The 23,252-nt window shown below is 46.4% G+C and overlaps 2 protein-coding genes and 2 pseudogenes across 3 annotated transcripts in view; 3 read left to right on the top strand and 1 right to left on the bottom strand.

The window, feature by feature from the left end:
• The window catches only part of LOC147627534 (NADH--cytochrome b5 reductase 1-like), a 140,929-nt gene that overhangs the window by 13,263 nt on the left and 104,414 nt on the right, over window positions 1–23,252 (top strand). The gene's annotated exons all lie outside the window — the stretch shown is intronic.
• LOC147627535 (NADH--cytochrome b5 reductase 1-like) overlaps window positions 1–23,252 on the top strand; it is a 73,675-nt pseudogene that overhangs the window by 13,177 nt on the left and 37,246 nt on the right. The gene's annotated exons all lie outside the window — the stretch shown is intronic.
• Window positions 14,209–14,956, bottom strand: LOC147627539 (uncharacterized; annotated as a pseudogene).
• On the top strand, window positions 14,927–19,501 carry LOC147627538 (uncharacterized). The gene is made up of 3 exons (XM_086814458.1): window positions 14,927–17,262; window positions 18,641–18,868; window positions 18,946–19,501. Exons 1-3 carry the CDS (start codon window positions 17,260–17,262, stop codon window positions 19,102–19,104), a joined length of 390 nt encoding a protein of 129 aa, XP_086670584.1. The 5' UTR covers window positions 14,927–17,259; the 3' UTR covers window positions 19,105–19,501.

The following is a 23,252-nucleotide window of genomic DNA, read 5'->3' as shown; positions in this document are numbered from 1 at the left end:
CCAAGTCTCGTGCTACGACTCGAACATGCTCATGTAACCCATGTCTGAAAAGCACTGCAATACCTCTTGAACCTCGGGAGGTGGCCTGTCTCATCCCCTGTCAGTGAGCTGACTCCCACTGATAACCCTCAACCCGTGGTATGCCCCTCTCCGGGCTCTCATGTGTCTCGGTCATCAAGATGATATCTCGGCCCTCCATCACCTCCTGAAGTCTCCCTGGATGTGTCCATAGGACTCCATTACAGTTCCAGACTGCTATGTGTATCTCTTTGTCTTCATGTTGTTTCCTCCGTGTCTCATAGGCCAGATGGCGCTATTCGACCCTCTTCCCATCAATGTAGATGTGACCATCCCTATAATGTGCCTTCTTCCCTTCTTTGCGTGCCGCCTTGATCTTCGGCATATGCATAATCTTCTGTGCTCCAGCTGCATCCATGTGAGGTCATCATCGAAGTAGATGGGGTCCCCTGGCAAGCTCCTCAAAATAGCCCGTCTTCTCATAAAGCTCATCCTACTCTCCTCGTCCGAGAACTGTAGCACTAAGGCCTTGCCTTTGGTGGAGTCCTTTGGGGTTGTCCTCCATACTCTAGTGAATGGGAGCGGCTCATCCTCCTTTAGTCCCAGCTTGGTACATAGGTTCCGCCCGTCAATCTCGGGCGTGGACAGGCATCGAGAGAGAGAGAAATGAAATGATATATTAACGTCTTCAGAAGGCCAAAATGACCTATGAGACCAAAAAGGTTACAACAATTGGTGGATCTGATACAATGTCTGTGTAAGAAAAACTAAAAACAACTAAACAACTAATTGAAACTGAAACAACTATGAGGAAAAGTACGGGACTAGGAGCTCCTAATGGATAACATCTGGGAAGAAAACTCCAGCAACAAAGGTAAGCATCATACACATCACTATCCAAAGATGTCTCTCATCGGTCGATGGCGGATATCCTCAATGTCCTCCATGGTGAGTACTCTGACTGGACGTCTCCCATGCCGTGCTAGTATGGTCCTGATCCTCTATTGTAGTCTCCGCCGGTGTCGAGATGGGCCTCTCATCTTGGGGCGCCTGGACCGCCCCAGCTCTATAGCCCGATCAATCAGTGTATCTCTAGTGCTCTATACTCTGGGGCTAGCTGCAATGCCTGCTGGCCTGACTGCTCAATCTCTGGTCGAAAGAAGTTTGTAATCTGCCTCTGTAGGTGTCTCTCCCTCTCTGATCCCCTCCCTCTCAAGAGACCCTCTCTATGTCTACGAAGCTCCAGCAAGTATAATCCGAGGCATCTCTGATCCTGGTATCTCATGACTCTAGAAAGTGGTCCGAAACCCTCTCTAAACAGGTAGTGAAAACGGCCTATGATTATCATGCTGCACAATGGTGAGTCCAAGGAATTTGCAGCAGAGGAGATTTCATCAATGGTACTCACCAAGATGAATGAGATTGCCGAAGCTTTCCTTGGCAAGGAGGCAAGTGGTGTGAGAAGGTAGGTAGTGGGATGAGGGGTGGCGAGGAGCTAGGGCGCGGGATGAAGGGGGCCTGAGTAGCTTCTTTGCCCCGGTGGCGGGTGGCGGCGGCGAGGATCTAGGGGAGTACGTGCCCTCTTTTTGCCTCCTCTACCTTTCTCTTCAGAGTTCACAGGTTTTATGCAGGCGCTCGAGTATGAAAGATCACGCCTCAAAAGGTACGCTACATTTGCCTGCTGGAAGAGTTAAGCTCAAGCCTGTTGCTAATGAAGGATGCAGTGGTCACCTCCGGGAGCTACAGGTTCTAGGGGACAACATATCATATAAACTTGCCAACTGTCCTTAGCCAAACTATTCTTGGGAATCGGGTGTAGAGCCAAAGATCTGTATTTCCAAGTAATGCTCCATGCAACTTGCAAAACCCAAGCTAGCACCAAGGGAGAAACAATAGAGAATGTGTGGCTTTCCATTAAGAAAGATATTAAATAAAGGAGGTGCATTTTTCCACCTACTCCATTTAGGCTACATAAGTGGCTCCATACCTAGGGTCTTAACCGAAAACAAGTGCAACTGCGTAAAAGAGTTAGATGTGTGTACGGTGAGGTGAGAGTGTGGTCAAGGTGTGAAGGAGGTTGTCCTGCAATCTCTGAGTTTATTCCTATTCTTAAGTGTATGTAGTCTGACGTTAATGAACAAGAGTGCTGTTATTATATGTGTGTGTGTATGTATGTAATCCTATTGTGTTAATGTTCATCAAATCAGCAACCTATGTTGTTGCACAAGTAAGCATGTTAGTATATGTGTTTGTGTGTGCGTGTGTGTGTGTATGTGTGTGTAGTCCTATTGTATTAGTGTTTAGTAACAACAATGAGAAAAATAAAAAATGGAACAGTTTACTTGACAGCACGTTAGGGATGTACGTGGAGAGGCTTACCACCTTATGACTGCCGAATGCAGGTATTCGAAGGTATTGTGTGCTATATGTTGAGGCCGAGAAGAGGTTCACGCACCAAAAGAGAAGCTTCGGGTGGCCAGCGTGTGAGGAGTGTAATCGCAGGTTGTGTTGTCAGCAAATCTGATTGTCGAATGTGTGATTAAGGGTGCTCATTCGAGAGGAGAGTGATGAGCGCAAAGGGTAGATCGTGTGTGATGAGGAAGCTAATTCGAGACTCGAGAGTGCATAAGGTAGACGATGTGTGCTGGGATAGGTGTAGGTGATCCACGAAGCAGGGGTTTTATTATGGGTCCTTCACCTATATACATGGCTCAACTACCTGGTCCACCCCCTATATGAATAGGTCCGCTATCTACACAAATGGGTCCACTACCTATACATATAGGTCTACTAACTATATTAAAACGTCCGCTAGCTATATCTGGGCCATTATCTATATAAATGGGTCCATTATCTATACTAGTGTTACAGACCGGCCTACCGGGTAGGCCGGTCTGCTCCACTTTTTTCGGGCCACTTCGTGGCCAAGACAAACATCATGGGGCTCTTTCCTTTATAGATTAAAAGAGCTACGAAGATAAGAGATTCTTAGTAAAGAGCACAATATGAAAAGCTTTCTACTACTTGTAAAGCCTTTGGATTATTGTTTCTACTAGTGTTAACTTCCCTTTTCTCCGTACGTGTTAGATTTTCAAAAATCCTCCTATGCTCTCATTTTACACTCCCCCTTATTCTTCGTTAAGATCTCATGAAGCTATAAGTAGTTTAGTTTCTGAAAGTATGTAAAATCTAACGACGGCGTAATCCGGTCATTGGGACCCCAAGTTAATTGTTCTTTCAAGCCGGTAGATTTAACAGAATTGTATAAACTACTGTGGACACTACTGTGGACATAAAGTACTGTGGACACTATTGTGGACACTACTGTGGACATAAACTACTATACCCTTGAGGTAGAAACAATTGTTCTCAAGAATAATATTTCGCTTTGAGTCATTGACCATGCGTGTGTGCGCGCACGAGAGAGAGAGAGAGAGAGAGAGAGAGAGAGAGAAAAGAATTAAGTATATACTTGTTTGATGTAGATCATAGGTGAGTGAGACCTCGAGGATCAAAGGCAAAGCTTAGCTTGGATCCTCGAAATGTTCTCATTGTGAGTGTGTGTGTGTGTGTGTGTGTGTGAGAGAGAGAGAGAGAGAGAGAGAGAGAGGAATTAACTTTTTACTTATTTGATGTAGGTCATAGGCAAGGGAGACCTCGAGGATCAAAGGCCAAATTAAGTTTGGATCCTCAAAACATTTTAAAAAGTCGTACTAGATCGAAAAAGTATTAGTAGGGTGGGTGAAGTTTTTTTGGTGACTGTTTGTGGTGACTTTTTGTACTTTTCATTTAGTGGGATTATTCAAGGTAATGAGCACTTTAAGCTAAAAAGTACTTTTAAGTCGGCCACTACTATCACTAACACTTTATATGTGCATGGCTTATTCTTGAGTAGATAAGAAGAATAAAAAATAGAGAGAATTTAGTCTCTATAAAGCTCTACCAAAGCAAGTTCTCCCTCTCTCCCTCTCCCTCTCCCTCTCTCTCTCATATCCATCTTGCACATAGACATGTGCGATGCCAAACACTTTCATCCTCGCAACCTCTGCACCAAGGCCTTTCCGATAGTAGAAAGGTTGAATAAACATGTTTGTGCAGAGCATAAGCTAAGATGTTACCCCAAATTGCCGAATGGTCAGCGAATATCTGATTTGCATGATGCCCCTTCCTGGGAGAGACTGTGTGGACAAAGCTTGTTAGGTCTCCTTCAAAGAGGTTGAAAACTGAACCTGCTGAAGCTTCAAACGCAAGAGCTTCAACCTCGGTGTTGAAAACTCAACCTCCTCGAGTTTTCTCAAGACCTTCAACCGCGAGTTTTATCCACCAGGTGTTGAAAGCTCAAACAGCAGATGTTGAAAACTCTACCTTGAAGTTGCTTTTTCGACCTTGCATACTTAAAACGGCTCTACTACCCATTTGTATAAGTAGCGAACTTATTTTAAAAGATAAGGGACCCATTTGTAAATGCTCTCAAACGCATGTCACAAAACGCATATAGTCCTGGCAAAAATCCGGTAGAACCTCCTCTGTTAACTCGAGCAAATAACCACAAAAAAAAACAAGAGGATAACAAATCATGCCAAAACCTGGCAACAGATTCGCGAATCTTTCAACCGGAATCACTGAGCAACCATGTTCCCGCAGTGTAAATACATGAGCTGTTCTCCCTGCTCTACCAACACTGCAACCGTGAGCTAATCGACAAGCTCACATCGTGCGGTATCGATGTATACACGTACTATCTCCCACCTGCAGAGAACACCGCACGTAAACCCTGAGTGCGACCTACAATCGCAACCTGGTGTGCAAATCAAATCAACTCCTGTATGGTATTGCAGAGAACACCGCACGTATACCATACAGGAGTTGATTTGATTTGCACTCCAGGTTGCGATTGTAGGTTGCACTCAGGGTTTACGTGCGGTGTTCTCTGCAGGTGGGAGATAGTGCGTGTATACATCGATACCGCACGATGTGAGCTTGTCGATTAGCTCACGGTTACAGTGTTGGTAGAGCAGGGAGAACAGCTCATGTATTTACACTGCGGGAGTATGGTTGCTCAGTGATTCCGGTTGAAAGATTCGCGAACCTGTTGCCAGGTTTTGGCATGATTTGTTATCCTCTTATTTTTTTTTTGTGGTTATTTGCTCGAGTTAACAGAGGAGGTTCTACCGGATTTTTGCCAGGACTATATGCGTTTTGTGACATGCGTTTGAGAGCATTTACAAATGGGTCCCTTATCTTTTAAAATAAGTTCGCTACTTATACAAACGGGTAGTGGAGCCGTTTTAAGTATGCAAGGTCGAAAAAGCAACTTCAAGGTTGAGTTTTCAATATCTGCTGTTTGAGCTTTCAACACCTGGTGGATAAAACTCGCGGTTGAAGGTCTTGAGAAAACTCGAGGAGGTTGAGTTTTCAACACCGAGGTTGAAGCTCTTGCGTTTGAAGCTTCAGCAGGTTCAGTTTTCAACCTCTTTGAAGGAGATCTAACAAGCTTTGTCCACACAGTCTCTCCCAGGAAGGGGCATCATGCAAATCAGATATTCGCTGACCATTCGGCAATTTGGGGTAACATCTTAGCTTATGCTCTGCACAAACATGTTTATTCAACCTTTCTACTGTCGGAAAGGCCTTGGTGCAGAGGTTGCGAGGGTGAAAGTGTTTGGCATCGCACGTGCCTATGTGCAAGATGGATATGAGAGAGAGAGGGAGAGGGAGAGGGAGAGAGGGAGAACTTGCTTTGGTGGAGCTTTAGAGAGACTAAATTCTCTCTATTTTTTATTCTTCTTATCTACTCAAGAATAAGCCATGCACATATAAAGTGTTAGTGATAGTAGTGGCCGACCTAAAAGTACTTTTTAGCTTGAAGTGCTCATTACCTTGAATAATCCCACTAAATGGAAAGTACAAAAAGCCACCACAAACAGTCACCAAAAAAACTTCACCCACCCTACTAATACTTTTTCGATCTAGTACGACTTTTTAAAATGTTTTGAGGATCCAAACTTAATTTGGCCTTTGATCCTCGAGGTCTCCCTTGCCTATGACCTACATCAAATAAGTAAAAAGTTAATTCCTCTCTCTCTCTCTCTCTCTCTCTCTCACACACACACACACACACACACACACACACACACTCACAATGAGAACATTTCGAGGATCCAAGCTAAGCTTTGCCTTTGATCCTCGAGATCTCACTCACCTATGATCTACATCAAACAAGTATATACTTAATTCTTTTCTCTCTCTCTCTCTCTCTCTCTCTCTCTCTCTCTCTCGCGTGCGCGCACACATGCATGGTCAATGACTTAAAGCGAAATATTATTCTTGAGAACAGTTGTTTCTACCTCAAGCGTATAGTAGTTTATGTCCACAGTAGTGTCCACAGTAGTTTATGTCCACAGTAGTGTCCACAATAGTGTCCACAGTAGTTTATACAATTCTGTTAAATCTACCGGCTTGAAAGAACAATTAACTTGGGGTCCCAATGACCGGATTACGCCGTCGTTAGATTTTACATACTTTCAGAAACTAAACTACTTATAGCTTCATGAGATCTTAACGAAGGCATAAGGGGGAGTGTAAAATGAGAGCATAGGAGGATTTTTGAAAATCTAACACGTACGGAGAAAAGGGAAGTTAGCACTAGTAGAAACAATAATCCAAAGGCTTTACAAGTAGTAGAAAGCTTTTCATATTGTGCTCTTTACTAAGAATCTCTTATCTTCGTAGCTCTTTTGATCTATAAAGGAAAGAGCCCCATGATGTTTGTCTTGGCCGCGAAGTGGCCCGAAAAAAGTGGAGCAGATGCTTACCCGGTAGGCCGGTCTGTAACACTAGTATAGATAATGGACCCATTTATATAGATAATGGCCCAGATATAGCTAGCGGACGTTTTAATATAGTTAGTAGACCTATATGTATAGGTAGTGGACCCATTTGTGTAGGTAGCGGACCTATTCATATAGGGGGTGGACCAGGTAGTTGAGCCATGTATATAGGTGAAGGACCCATAATAAAACCCCTGCTTCGTGGATCACCTACACCTATCCCAGCACACACCGTCTACCTTACGCACTCTCGAGTCTCGAATCAGCTTCCTCATCACACACGATCTACCCTTTGCGCTCATCACTCCCCTCTCGAATGAGCACCCTTAATCACACATTCGACAATCAGATTTGCTGACAACACAACCTGCGATTACACTCCTCCTCACACGCTGGCCACCCGAAGCTTCCCTTTTGGTGCGTGAACCTCTTCTCGGCCTCAATACATAGCACACAATATCTTCGAATACCTGCAATCGGCAGTCATAAGGTGGTAAGCCTCTCCACGTACATCCCTAACGTGCTGTCAAGTAAACTGTTTCATTTTTTATTTTTCTCATTGTTGTTACTAAACACTAATACAATAGGACTACACACACACACACACACACACACGCACACACACACACACACACACACAAACACATATACTAACATGCTTACTTGTGCAACAACATAGGTTGCTGATTTGATGAACATTAACACAATAGGATTACATACACACACACACACACACACATAATAACAGCACTCTTGTTCATTAACGTCAGACTACATACACTTAAGAGTAGGAATAAACTCAGATTGCAGGACAACCTCCTTCACCCCTTGACCACACTCGCACCTCACCGTACACACATCTAACTCTTTTACGCAGTTGCACTTGTTTTCGGTTAAGACCCTAGGTATGGAGCCACTTATGTAGCCTAAATGGGGTAGGTGAAAAAATGCACCTCCTTTATTTAAAATCTTTCTTGATGGAAAGCCACACATTCTCTACTGTTTCTCCCTTGGTGCTAGCTTGGGTACAGCTTGGTTCCAGTTGCATGGCTTTAGTATGTACAGGCTACCTCCATTTTAGTACTCCCTAGATGCACCCTCCCTCTCTCTCACACGGGCAGAGATTACCATACTTATCAGGCAGGACTTGATTCAGCTGGACACTAGGAGGACATGGATACAGCCGACACACGAGCTTGGTACGAAGATGGCTTTCTATAGAGATCATCTTCTCCAGCTCACGCAGGATGGGTTTGTGATTAGACCCAGCTACATGGATACTCATCTTTCTCATGGGGTACGGTGTGCTATTGGTCAGATGCGCACATCCTCACACCAGCTAGAGATTGAGACTGGCAGATTCAGAGGAGTACCAGCTGAGGCCAGGATCTGTCAGCTGTGCCAGATGGAGAGCCAGAGACAGAGTTACATTACATATGTCACTGTCCAGTATATTATGAGATACGAGGCCGTTTTCACTGCCTGTTTAGAGAGGGTTTCGGAACACTTTCTAGAGTTATGCAATACCAGGATCAGAGATGCCTCGGATTATACTTGCTGGAGCTTCGTAGACATAGAGAGGGTCTCTTGAGAGGGAGGGGATCAGAGAGGGAGAGACACCTACAGAGGCAGATTACAGACTTCTTTCGACTAGAGATTGAGCAGTCAGGCCAGTAGGCATTGCAGCTAGCCCCAGAGTATAGCCGCACTAGAGGTACACTGATTGATCGACACCGGTGGAGACTACAACAGAGGATCAGGACCATACTAGCACGGCATGGGAGACGTCCAGTCAGAGTACTCACCATGGAGAACATTGAGGATATCCGCCATCGACCGATGAGAGACATCTTTGGATAGTGATGTGTATGATGCTTACCTTTGTTGCTGGAGTTTTCCTCCCAGATGTTATCCATTAGGAGCTCCTAGTACCGTACTTTTCCTCATAGTTGTTTCAGTTTCAGTTAGTTGTTTAGTTGTTTTTAGCTTTTCTTACACAGACATTGTATCAGATCCACCAATTGTTGTAACCTTTTTGGTCTCATAGGTCATTTTGGCCTTCTGAAGACGTTAATATATCATTTCATTTCTCTCTCTCTCTCTCTCCTAGTACATCTGTGTATGCATCACCTAGCGGGCAGTCTCCCTTTTCTATTTTGGATGATGACATTTGGGAGTTCTCCAGGGATGGTGACATCATTCTCCTGGGGGACTTCAATGCCAGGACTGCCCATAACCAGACAGTATTTTATGATACCTCAGAGGAGATGTTGAGAGAGCTTGATGTCAGGGATATGGGCCTATCTAGACTCCCACAGGATGAGGAACATACAGTGTATGGGCGGTATTTGATAGACATGGGGACTGCACATGGATTGGCCATCTTGAATGGCCTACAGAGATTCCCAACATCGGGCGGTTTCACTAGCTTTCCACATCGGCATGGTGCTAGTACAGTGGACTATGTTATGGCTCAGCCCAGTCTCATTCCCTCTTTTCAGGATTTTATGGTAGGCACTAGGCCGGTTGGAATAACAGTGGATCATGCTATCTTGTCCTTCACTCTCACATTTCAGTTCAGCACCGCTCCATTGGGACAGGTCTCCACACACACTCGTTATACCTTTACGAGGGAGACTGACACCGTGTACACGGATGAGATATACAGACGCTTATGTGCCGAGGAGCCGGGACGGCCATTAGATGAGGTCACTCAGATATTGATAGAGACGCTTCATGCTGCAGCATCAGAGGCATATCCCCATAGTCAGCCTACACGGAGACGATCTGGGAACATGCCCCAGAACAGTTGGTATGATGAGGAATGTAGAGAGTTGAGGATCAGATTACAGAGAGAGGTGCTCATGGGTGTTACCACTCACAGACAGCCACGGATTACCTTCAGGCACCTAGTGCGACGGAAGAAGAGGGCTTATCTTGCTCAGTTAGAGAGGGATTTGTATCAGTTATTTATGAGTCAGGACTCAGGTGAGGCATGGAGACTATTCCATGAGCATTCACCATCACCAGCCATTACCTCCACAGAGATTTGGGGTGAGTATGCAGCATCCATGTACACAGCACCAAGACAGCCGCCCTTGCTAGACCCATCGGAGCCATGCCCAGAGACACTTTCTTTACTGCTGAGATGGTAAGGAAAGCTATTGACAGGATGAGGACTGGGAGAGCATATGATCATGATGGTTTGGTAGCAGAGCACTTTATTCATGCCAGAGATATGCTTGCAGAGCTTATTGCTATGATGTTTAACCGAGCCATGTGTGAGGGTTTTCCTGAGACTTGGAATATGTCCACGATTGTGCCTATCTTCAAGTCAGGGGATCCCATGCTTTCTGGGAATTATCATACCATCATGATTGGTCACACATTGGCTAGATTATATGCATCTATTCTTGAGCAGGAGTTGAGTAGATGGGTAGAGAGAGAGGGCATACGTGCATCAGGGCAGGCAGGGTTCAGGAGTGGTTTCTCCACTCTTGATCATATCTTGACACTCAGAGCTATTATTGAGGAGGGCAGATTATATGGCAGAAGGATTTATTGTTGCTTTGTGGATTTCCGCAAAGCTTTTGACACAGTACCGAGAGCCAGACTGATGCGCAGACTACAGGAGATGGGAGGGCCCACAGAGCTGATTTGGGGAATCATGGCTTTATACAGGATAGTTGTGGGGCAGGTACGTACTACTCAGGGTATATCTGAGATGGTTCACTCCACTATTGGGGTGAAACAGGGCTGCCCCCTTTCTCCCACCTTATTTGGGATGTATGTGGATGAGGTTTCGGACTATGTAGAGCAGAAGGGTGACAGAGGAGCACAGCTAGCAGGGACATGGATTCCGCTGTTATTGTATGCTGATGATATTGTGCTGATCTCAGATTCTCCAGAGGGGATGCAGCGTCATTTGGATGCATTGCACACGTTTGCACAGGACAGTGGATTGTCTGTTAACCTTTTGGTAAAACCAAGGTGATGGTGTTTAACACCACAGCACAGTGGGTTAGGAGGTCAGTACCCACCTTTACATATGGTCAGGAGACAATGGAATATACAGATGCGTATACTTACCTTGGTGTGGTTTTTAGTTTCCCACTATTTTCCTTTAGGAGAGGAGCGGAGACCAGATTGACCAGAGCTTATGCAGCATTGGGGAGACTAGAGAGGATGTGTTTGCAGGTTCAGTTTCAGGAACCTTGAACAAAGCTTTGGCTCTTTGACACTTTGGTCACTTCAACCATGCTGTATGGAGTGGAGATATAAGGACCCTTAGTGGATCGCCACAGTCGAGCTGGTAGCACTGATGGATGGAGACGTATGGAGAGGCCCTTGGTTTCTATGATTTCCCAGATGATTAGGGCCAAGGCCTCCGTACCACATGATATTATCCGTGCAGAGATGGCACTCACTCGATCAGTCTCCTTTATACATAGCACTTGGGCGCTCCCTAGAGACAGATATGCTCGCTTCGCCCTGGAGTCTTCACGACAATTGGCATCACAGGGAGACGGATCATGTTGGTATGCACAGATGACAGCTTGGTTCCAGCTGGTTCCAGCTGCATGGCTTTAGTATGGACAGGCTACCTCCATTTCAGTACTCCCTGGATGCATCCTCCCTCTCTCTTACACGGGCAGGAGTTGATTCAGCTGGACACTAGGAGGACATTGATACAGCCGACACACGAGCTTGGTACGAAGATGGCTTTCTATAGAGATCATCTTCTCCAGCTCACGCAGGATGGGTTTGTGATTAGACCCAGCTACATGGATACTCATCTTTCTCATGGGGTACGGTGTGCTATTGGTCAGATGCGCACATCCTCACACCAGCTAGAGATTGAGACTGGCAGATTCAGAGGAGTACCAGCTGAGGCCAGGATTTGTCAGCTGTGCCAGATGGAGCCAGAGACAGAGTTACATTACATATGTCACTGTCCAGTATATTATGAGATACGAGGCCGTTTTCACTGCCTGTTTAGAGAGGGTTTAAGGCCACTTTCTAGAGTCATGAGATACCAGGATTAGAGATGCCTCGGATTATACTTGCTGGAGCTTCGTAGACATAGAGAGGGTCTCTTGAGAGGGAGGGGATCAGAGAGGGAGAGACACCTACAGAGGCAGATTACAGACTTCTTTCGACCAGAGATTGAGCAGTCAGGCCAGTAGGCATTGCAGATAACCCGAGAGTATAGCCGCACCAGAGGTACACTGATTGATCGGGCTATAGAGTTGGGGCGGTGCAGGCGCCCCAAGATGAGAGGCCCATCTCGACACCGGCGGAGACTACAACGGAGGATCAGGACCATACTAGCACGGCATGGGAGACGTCCAGTCAGAGTACTCACCATGGAGGAAATTGAAGATATCCGCCATCGACCGATGAGAGACATCTTTGGATAGTGATGTGTATGATGCTTACCTTTGTTGCTGGAGTTTTCCTCCCAGATGTTATCCATTAGGAGCTCCTAGTACCGTACTTTTCCTCATAGTTGTTTCAGTTTCAGTTAGTTGTTTAGTTGTTTTTAGCTTTTCTTACACAGACATTGTATCAGATCCACCAATTGTTGTAACCTTTTTGGTCTCATAGGTCATTTTGGTCTTATGAAGACGTTAATATATCATTTCATTTCATTTCATTTCTCTCTCTCTTTATAGGTACATGCTTGCATTATATATTGCTTACCATCACTAACTTTATTTTTGTTCGTTATTACAGAGAGGAGTTCAGAGCTATGGAGAACAAGGTGGAGTGATCCACACACACCTTTTTTTTTCTAATGACCTCGTATGTCTACACGATCTTATAATAAATGTGCTTTTTTCCTATTTTTTAAATGTTTTAGAGAGCTATTGATGTGGGTACATATTGAAAGATGTAATGTTGTGAAATAGCTTTGCTGTGCATTTTTCTTATTGTTTTAATGTTTCACAAAGCTATTGATGTGGGTAGTACAAATTGAAAGGCAGTGTGTTGTGAATATCTTTGCTACACTTGTATCCCATAACGCTAGTTGACGTCCAAGATAGGGTGCTTTCTTTTTTTGCCCTTGAGAGGAACTACAATCGGTTCCATCATGTCCTGTTTTTGTTAGCTCTTGTCCTAGCCCTCGACCCTTATTGTGCATGGATGAGCACATATGATGCCATGCTAGTTCGATGCCCTCATCAAGTTCGATGCCCTCGTTAAGTTGTTGATTGCACTTACATCCAGGACATGGTGAACGAACCAGGTTCAGCCGCCCGGTGTGTGGGGTGAGCCCGGGACCGTGGGGTTGAGCCGCCGGTGTGGGGTGACCCCGGGACCGTGGGATTAAGTGCGGATCGTGGGGTTAAGTGCGGACCGTGGGGTTCACCGCTGCGGGCCGTGGAGGCCATATGGGTCCATTACCATCCCATATCAGTACAATGTCTTATGTGTGGAATAGAAATGAAGACAACATAGAATACAAAAGTAGGTGAAATTAACCTCTCCTCTCACTATCTCAAGTACAATGAACATCCAGGGACGAGATACAATGTGTATAGAGGCTCCAAAACTAGCTATGTGCTAATGTGGGGATAGTGTGTGGACTCAAGTGAGAGAACTACATAAGACACTCTGTGGACTAGTGGGTGAGTGCAATAGTGAGAGAGCTTTTTTTCCTGTAAACAACTTTGGCCTTTTATAGCTATCCCTCCTAAAGCTATGTGATAGATGACATCCTTCCAACACAGCAGTTGAGTAAAGGCAATGACCCTTCATAAGCTCAAGGATCACTACTAGCCTATTGAACTCCAATAGGAAACTCCAAGAGGTAACTGTATCTGTTCCACTGAGTCACCTCTAGTAAGGTGGTGGTGGCCAGACTTGCTACTACACTTCTTAATCATGTTATGGTTTTTAATTAAGTGAAAAGCCTAGTTAGAATTTTAATATGGAGTGTTTTTTAATAAATTAAAAAAGTGTATGTGTGTGTGTGTATAAACAAAAATGAAAAACGTTATTAGGCTCTTTAAAAGAATGGAATAAATTTTTTAAAAACACTTAACTCAATAAGAAAGTCAGAATTTTTCTCTTTATGGATATAACAAAACTACAAGCAAACTTTGCATTATAAATACCAATGTGTAATGGTATACACACACACACACATATGTATGTATGTATATATGTATGTAGGTATGATATATATATATTCAATGGGGGGGGTCGGGCATTGACCAGGAGCCCACGACCCTACTTAAAATAGACCCTCCAATTATAAAAATGAAAAAGTGACCCAAAACAGGTCTAATCGGGCAAAGTGCTGTGCAAACCCTAAGTGTGCCTGAGATCCCTGTCCAGCAGGTGTATGGGTGGCCAACCCACAACCAAGGGCCAGTGCACATGATGTGTGAAGCCCGTATGCAGGGCGCGAAGCATCGAGAGATGAGATTTCTAACACCCCCCCTCAACGAGAGATCCGGAGCTGAGGAAGAAGATGCAACACGCCTGGCAAATCTGGAGATTTGTAATGAAGTGGAGCGCCAGCCAAACAAAATGACGAACCGTCCAGCACCAATCTGATGATGACCAAAGCATGGTCAGGTTGATCAAGTCCCACAAGGTAGCTGATGGAGAGGCCAACAACGGAGCAAGTTGCGGAAGAGGATATATGTATAGGGAAAGACGGAAGACAAGCGGTAAGCTCATCGGGTGAGGTCAGCAGAAGAGAGAGGCGGAAGAGGACCCCCCCTGAAGCAAAGCACTCTGACCGAAGGAGTAGGCTGCCAAAGGTGGTAAACCGGCAAACTCTGAGCCAAAATGATCTCTGTCATAAGAGGAAAGAAGGAGGTGTGTGAGGCTAGAGGGAGATGCCATCGGCCTGTGAAGGGCCAGAGATGGCAGTGACAGCCGTATGACGAGAAGCTGTCCCTTCCTCAGGATCAGAATCCTTTGCAGTCCCGCCATCGTTTAAAACATTTAGCTGCGTAATGACCTTTCTTTCCATAGTAGGTACAAGTAATACCAAGACGGTTAGGTTGAGAACCAGGTCCAATCTGTCCCGGAGAAGCACCACCACCCCCGTTGGATGTAGAAACCAATGCAGCATCATGCGCAGCGGCTTCTGAGGGAGCTCTCATGAGCCAGCATGTAAACTCACAGATGTGGTAGCTAATGAAGATGTCGATGTCAATGTAGAAGCGCCAGAAGTTGATGTGGAAGCACCGGATGCAAGAGCAAGACTAGGACAAACGGCTTGGGTAGGATCATTAAGCGAGTCCCACAAGTCGAACTACATATGCATCACCATGATTTTCATCTTCCAGACAACAAAGTTGAAGCCATCAAGCTTTTCACTGTTTGAGGAAAGATGGGCATGGCTGGTAAATTGGCCATAACTACAGACAAAAATCAGCAAAGGGAAACTCAAGTGAAAAATCAGAAACAGAGTGAAGAGAGGATCAGAGAATCCGCGCCGTGGGAAGCACCAGATGACCGTGAAATAGAGGGTAAGTGACGGGAGATGCACAGGGACTCCGAGGGGATGCCGAGGAAGCAAAAGTGAGGTGCTGTCCAAACCTGAAAACGCAGCAACAGGGGACTGAAACTCCGCGAAAAACGCAGAGGTTAAGCAAACCACACAGTGATGGAATCACCGGATGCCGAGAAGGGTAGGTAGGCGCTGTAATTGCACCAAAACAGGCTGAAAAACAGCAATGAAGAAGTGGAGAAACGCCGGAAAAATCACAAGATGGTTCAGCTTCCAAGCGGGGAGACCAAGGAGCAAAGTGACCGTGCACCGGCTGTCCAAGGTCAGCAAGAAAACGCTGATGTAGAGGATAAACGCAGGTGAGGGGCTGCTTGTTTGCACCAGAAAACGCAGGTCTAGCACGGCTGAAAAACGCAAGTGATAAGGTAGCAACAGGATGTGAGGGTGGGGAGGAGCCAAGGCTTGCCCCAGGCGTCGCCCTCACTCCGAGTCACAACAGTCTCAGCAGAAAGCAGAGCGCAGCTTCGGCCCAGCAAGCACCGGCGGGTGAGCCCTCTCAGCAACCGGCCCCTGGCCCTTCTTCAGCTTCGGCGGCCCCGGAGGGCCCTGAGTGGCAGCCAGCTTGTGGGCGCCACAGGGGGCGGCAGCAGCAGCCTACCCCTCGGCAGGGCCGTCCGCCGCAGCAGCAACAGCGGCAACATTGGGTTCCTATGTGGAACCGTTTTGACCCTCTTCAACAAGAGGCTGGCGCGGCCGCTCCCCAGGCAGCCTCGCCCGTGTACCTAGCGCCTTCTCCCCCTTAGAGCCTGCTCCCTCAGACCTTGCTCCACCTTCTCCCTCCCCTCCACCCCCCCCCCCTCCTCCTCCTCCCCCGCCCTCGCAGGCTTCCCCGCTTGCTCCTGCTCCTCCCCCGTCTTGTTGCTCCCCAGTCCAGCTCCTTCTGTTCCTTGGCATGCCCGACAACGCGTTGCTCCTTGGGCGGGGATTTCTCTCAGAGCGCCTTGTGATCTGTAACACGCCGCCTGTGCTGCGGCTTCTTCACCGGCGGGTGCCCACTTGACTGCTGTGAACACAATGTGAAAATGCAGAGTGTTTTGCTGTGCTCTAGGTTTGCTATGCTACGGAGAACATGGATAGAACTGTAACGGAGCTCTAGGTTTGGATTCTTGGTTGTAGTCCTCTAGGTTTGCTATGCTACGGAGAACATGGATAGAACTGTAACGGAGCTCTAGGTTTGCTGTTCTACGGACTGGTGGATTAATGAAGAGTGGAGCCGTTCTAACAGGGTGGACCCCTTGTTTGCATCAAGGTGGACCCCTTGTTTGTATTAGGGTGAATCCTTTGTATTACAGGGGATTCCTTCCATCAAGGAAAACCTGTACACCCAACTGCTCGACCACCCTCCCTAGAGACCCACGACCTCAATATAAAAACGTGAGTTTATACATTGCATACATGTGACAGGTCCAGGTAAGGGGTGTGTCACACCTACTGACACACATGCACACACGCACACACAGAGGCCTGCTGACCCACGGGCTAAGCACACTGGCTGACTAACTACCTCACCAAGGCCGGCGGGCACAGCCACAAAACAGTCCTCACTCCCTTCCTGTCCACACGCACACATAGAGGCCTGCTGACCCACGGGCTAAGCACACTGGTTGACTAACTACCAACATTAAAACAAAAAGAAAAAAGCACAGCAAAGATATTTCACAACATTACATTTTTCAATTTATACCCACATCAATAGCTCTCTAAAACATTTAAAAAATAAGAAAAAAACACATTTATTATAAGATCGTGTAGATGCAGGAGGGTCATTAGAAAAAAAAAGGTGTGTGTGAGATAGGGAGAGAGAGTGTGGATCACTTCACCTTTGTCTCCATAGCTCAAAACTCCTCTTTGTAATAACAAACAAAAATAAAGTTAGTGATGGTAAGCATTATATATTACAAGCATGTACCTAGAGAGAGAGAGAGAGAGAGAGAGAGAGAGAGAGAGATGCCTTGTACAAACTAACATGAATTCAAATTCATACATATTGCAAAATTCTCTCAATTATAAAAAAAGATAAACTGGGGTAGTTAGGTACAAGCTAATGGCATTTCGTGCAATCACGAGCTATGGGTGAGGGTATAGAATTTTCACCTTGGAACAAACAATTCGCTGCTAATAGGGAAAGTACTCTCCTTGAAACCCGCCTGTTCATTGAAAAAGGGCGGTATTCCACTAACTTTATATATATGAGGGAGTTCATGTTCCATGTTTCAGATGGTATTGGAGGTCTTATCACTTCCAGTTTATGTGCCTCATCATGGGTATCCTCTTCTGTGTGCTTCAGCACTTGTGCTGAGCAGAGAGGATGCATTTGATATTGGCACCGCTTCCATCAGGTTTCAGCAGTGAGAGGGGGTTCCATTGGTGATTGGACCTTGTCATTCCCATGGTCACTCCTCCAATTCAGTTATATGAGTCATCGGAGGGGGGCTTTATGGTCTTATATACAGCATGTTCTCTCCTTTGATGTGATGACAGGTATTCAGATGCAGCATACTTTTTGACCTCTCTCGGTTGGAGCCTTGCCAGATGGTTCCCCGTTGTGGAGTATGGTTCTGTTTGACAGCTTTTGGATTGATTTTCTCTAGGTTTTTATGCTTCTATGTTCCTTGATTATCGAGATATACAGGATGATGCTTAGGATTGGAGCATGTATGACTGTCTCACTTTAGCCATGTAGATCCACAGTTACCAAAGGTCTATGGCCTTTTATCATTGGTCATGTTTCTTGCCTGTGGTGCACTTGTTGTGACTCACTTGTGATAGGTTTGTTGCGCTATAGGTGGTTAGCAGGGACATTCTTGTTCTTGCCTCAGTGGGATGCAGAAGTTGGTTTCCCTATGTTGCTGGTTATTGATGATTGCAGTATTATGAGGCAGTTCTTTCTTTCTACAGTACATGGACAATGTTTTGAAGAATGTTTTATGGGAGCCAGTTATGACAGTTGGATGTTCAGTTCTTCCCTCTTGTTTTGTAAAGACAGTTGTATGCATGATTGAAAATTTGGTTGTTTCGACACATTAGATTGTTTTTTGCAGTTTGTTGTAGAACACATTATTAAAGCTATTGGTATAAAAGATGTTTCTAATCTAGTTTTAAGGAAATTTGTTTTCTGCAGTTTGTTGTAGAACACATTATTAAAGCTATTGGTATAAAAGATGTTTCTAATCTAGTTTTAAGGAAATTTGACTAGGTCAGTGTGGACTAAACATTTATTGTATATTGTTAGCTTAATAATAACTCATAACTTCAATAGGTGATACACCACTCAAAGTACAGTCATGAGTGTACCCTTTGTCAAAAGCGTTTCAAAACCAAAAAGTTAGTGAACGGTCATCTTAGAACCGTTCACGATGTCTCTCCCGAGCCCATTCAGGTGGGGAGACCGAGGATCCATATGACGGAGTCCTCACAACGGCGGGCTCGATTGAGAAGTTGGCATGAGCATGATGCCAGACAACGTGTGGCAGCGGGGCTTCCACTGGTAAGAATTTTGCTAATATAGAATTTTTGGTTACAATGTAAATCTCTATTTGCTGAAATGATTTGTTTCAATCACAGGATTTAAATCGAATGAACTGGAACCGCAACAACGAGGAGGAGCAACAACACGATGATGATGATGATGATGATGAGGAGGAGGAGGAGGAGGAGGAGGAGGAGGAAGAGGAGGAGCAACACGAAGGAGAGAGAGAGAGAAAGAAATTTGTGTGTGTGTGAGCTCGCCCTATGTGTGTTTGCATCTCAACAACGAGAGTGCCCGAGAGCGGGGGTGCGTGCGTGTGCTTGTGTGTGGTGTGTGTGTGTGTGTGTGGTTGCACGTCTCGCGCGCGCGAGGGCAAGAGCGTTGCCTGTGTGCGCGTGTGGGGTGTGTGTGTGTGGTGCGTGCGTGTGGTTTGTCTGTGTGTGGTGTGTGAGTGGTGTGTGCGTGTGGTGTGTGTGTGGGTGTGGTGCGTGCGTGTGGTTTGTATGTGTGGTGTGCGCACGTGGTGTGTGCGGGTGTGTATTTGCGAATTAGGTTGTTGGTGTAGGTGTGTTGGTGTTTGTTTGTGAGTGTGTTATGTTAAAGCTAGTATTGTCATGTCCAGATGTGTCATCTTGATGGTCCAGGCCCTTGTATGTGGGCTGGCCACCCTGTAGTATTTTTGGTCTTCGTCTTGTATTTTTCCCCAGCCTGTAGCTATTTTTAGAGGTCGTTACCTTATTTTTGGAGGTTTATTATTATTATTATTTATCCTACTTTTTGCCCTACCCAAGCAATAAGTGAGTATAAATAGTGGCCTCTAGTCTCATTTTCATTTAGTGAGCTGAGTCAGTTATTGGAGCAGAGCCTTACTGAAGGAGCATCCACGCGAGGTCTCTCTCTTGTATGGATCATCTTCATCAAGCAATGTTGGCCTTTTCATTGTCTCTCTCTCTCTCACTTTGTCGCTGCTGTGTATGATCATTTCATTTCCGCTGCCATCTTTGACATGGTATCAGAGCAGAGGTTGCTCTTTTGATCAGCGTTTTGGCGTGCAAACACCACCATCTCCAACTTCAGTGTTTTTGCAAAGGGGCTGTCTGCGCAAGGAAAACAGCAGCGTTTTCAGCGTGAGCAGCAGCAAAGCATCAGCTTTTTGCATCAGAAGCGAGAGGGAATGCGTTTTTTTCTCCTGCGCAGGAAATTACAGCAGCGTTTTTCAGCTTCTGGCGCGCAAAAACAGCAGCATTTTCTCATCCGGAGCGCGAGGGAAACATCAGCGTTTTTCAGCAGTTGTGCAGCAGCGTGTTCAGCCTCCTGCGCAGGAAAAACAGCAGCGTTTTCAGCTTCGGAGCGGGGGGAAAACATCAGCGTTTTTGCATTGACGAAGGTCGGCTTCGTTTGGAGCGGTTTCGGCACGCAAAACAGCGTCTACAGCAGCGTTTTCAGCATTCGAAGTAGGCTGGACAGCAGCGTTTTCGTCGCGTGAAAGTGGTCAAAACATTTGTGTTTTTGTACCAGGAGAGGAAGAGTTCGTTCGTGCATCGTTGGGATGGGTTCCGAGGACACTACGCAGTCTCGCAAGGACAAGTCCCTGATCGACAACGATGATGAAGATCTTTTGCAAGAGTGGATGGAGAGGAAGATTCCGGTTCTTCCTCAGTTTCCGGAGAGTCAGCAGTTGCAAGGGCAGGGAAACTATGGCATATGGAGGGTGCTGATGGAATCAGTGCTTGAGTCACACGATCTTCTACTGATGTTGTCTCAAGAGTGCCCCCGATCGGTGGTGAAGAGTGGAGAGGGATCGTTGTCATCATCTTCCTCTCTCCTACAGTCTGCAACGTCGAAGGAAGCAACCCAGTGGGATCGATTGAATGCCAGGATACGGTCATTCATATTCCTTAACTGCTCGCCATCCGTGATTGAGCACATCAAAACGATGACGGGAGCCCGTGATATATGGCTACGTCCTGGTTGGCTATACAATCGGATGACCCCGATGAAGAGGGTGGCGATTGAGGTCCAGATGAGGACGCTCAACCCCGCCAAATCAGCCTAGCTACAAGGGATGCAGCAGGACGTGCAGGCGGCAGGCAAGGTCATCTCGTCCGAGGACATGGCGATCACTTTGTTGTCTCATCTTCCTGACACTTATAGTAATTTCTATTCTTCTTTGATTACTTCGGGATGGATGACTGATCTGACATGGGAAGAGCTAGTTCCCATGGTGTTGGATCAGGAGGATCGGTTCAAGAACAACTCTGGAAACAGAGGGGGCGCAGTCGGCTTGACTGGCCAGGGTTCGAAGAACCAGAAACAAAAGAAGAAGCAGCAAACCAAGGGCAAGCAACAACAGTCCAGGGATGATGCGAAGCCAGAAGCTTCAAAGAAGGAGGTTACTTGCTTTGATTGTGGCGAGGAAGGCCACATCCGTCGCAATTGCCCAAAGAAGTCTACTAAGGGAGCGAAGGATACGAAGGACACGAAGGAGACTGCAACGGTGGCTTCGACCAGGAGCTTTTGTGCACATAGACCTTGTGGAGAGTGATGATTCCGACGAGGAGACTCTCCTTACTTCATCTTCGGCTCGAGAGTGGATCGTGGACAGTGGTGCTTCAAAGCACATGACACCATTGCGGGATGGTCTTAAACATCTTCAGGGCAACAATGTTTGGATTCAGAATAAGGTTTCAAGGCAGGTGGTTAGTGAAGGCTATGAGGAGCATGGAGTGTACAAGTTACAGGACTCGAGTGCTCTCGTTTATTACCTTCCAGCCTCTTCCGTCAGCGACTTATGGCATGCCAGGTTTGGGCACCTCAACTACGACTATCTCAGGCAGGCATTCAGGAGCCACTTGGTGCGAGGACTGCCGGATATTGAGGTGCAGAAGAGTACATGGAGCTCTTGTTTGCAAGGGAAGCAGCATCGGGAGCCTTTTCCGAAAAGGGTGTCTTGGGGGGCCACCCAACGGTTGGAGCTGGTACACATGGATTTGTGTGGGCCTATGCAGCACACTTCTCTTGGCGGTAGCGAGTATTTTATGCTCGTGGTGGATGATTTTAGCAGGCTTACTTGGGTGTTCTTCTTGAAACACAAAAGTGAAGCCTTCCTCAGTCTCAAAGATTGGATAGCGCTTGTGGAGAAAGAATCAGGTGACTCTGTCAAAACAATAAGGGCTGATGAAGGTGGGGAATTCACCTCAGGGGAGCTCCAGCGGTCTTGTGCAAGTAAAGGCATCAAGAGGGAGTTTGCTAACAGGGGCACACCATCTGAGAATGGTGTTGTAGAAAGGAAGAACAGGGCAATGGTGGAGATGGCTAGGACTATGCTAGTCCACAGTACTTTACCGCAGACGTTTTGGGCGGAGGTGGTGTCTATTGCGGTGCATACTCTGAATAGGTCTCCGACATCAGCAATTCCTGGGAAGACTCCTTTCGAGGCCTACTTCGGTAGCAAGCCAGATGCCTCCTACTTCAGGGTGTTCGGTTGCGATGCCTATGCATACATTCCAAAGGTTGAGAGGGGGAAGTTGGATTCCAAGTCGGAGCGACAAATCTTTGTGGGATACAACTCCCTTTCGACGGGATATAGGTTGTATGATCCCATAGCACAAAAGGTTGTGGTCAGCCGGGATGTTGTTTTTGACGAGAAGAGTGCACCTAGAGGGATTCTTCCTCAGGAGGGCCAGCCTCAGGAGGACAGGCGTCCACTTATGCGGGGAGATACAGGTGACAGTTGGCAGCCATCTACTTCTCGGAGTCAGCGGGAGGTTCGTGCAGCGAGTCCTACTCTAGCAGCTAGTCCAGGAGATATGCCGGATCTGGAGGATCAGGTGGATGAGGAGATTCCGGAGGATGTGGATCAGCCACATGATGAGGAGGGGGGGTTCTACCGACTGCCTCCTATTTGGGCTCGTCAGACAGTGCGCGACTCGGGCATTGAGGGCATTTCTCCAGAGTGGGAGGATACAGAGGGCCCGCGATGATCTCACCGGATTCGAGAGCAGTCATGTTGGAGAGGTTCTTCAGGTGAACTATGCCTTAATGACTCGAGCTATGGAGGACTATGGCATTTTGTATGCGGCCGAGAGAAATGAGAATGAGGTGTACCTTAGCGGCTGGACAGATTCAGACTGGGCAGGGGATGTTGACAACAGGAGATTTACGACAGGATATTGCTTTACACTTGGATCGGGAGCTATTTCATGGAGCAGTAAGAAGCAGCCTACAGTTGCTTTGTAATCCACAGAGGTTGAATATAGAGCAGCATGTGCCGGCACTTGTGAGGTTGTCTGGCTTTGTCAGTTGCTTGGTGAGCTCGGTTTTCCTCAGCGGAGAAGCTCATCTATGTTTTGTGATAACCAGAGCTGTTTAGCTATTGCTCGGAACCCAGTGTGTCATGCCA

Source organism: Cibotium barometz, chromosome 20, assembly GCF_041138505.1.
Source record: "Cibotium barometz isolate CiBa-2024 chromosome 20, ASM4113850v1, whole genome shotgun sequence".
Taxonomy (NCBI): Eukaryota; Viridiplantae; Streptophyta; class Polypodiopsida; order Cyatheales; family Cibotiaceae; genus Cibotium; species Cibotium barometz.
This window is presented reverse-complemented; position numbering and strand designations above follow the sequence as displayed.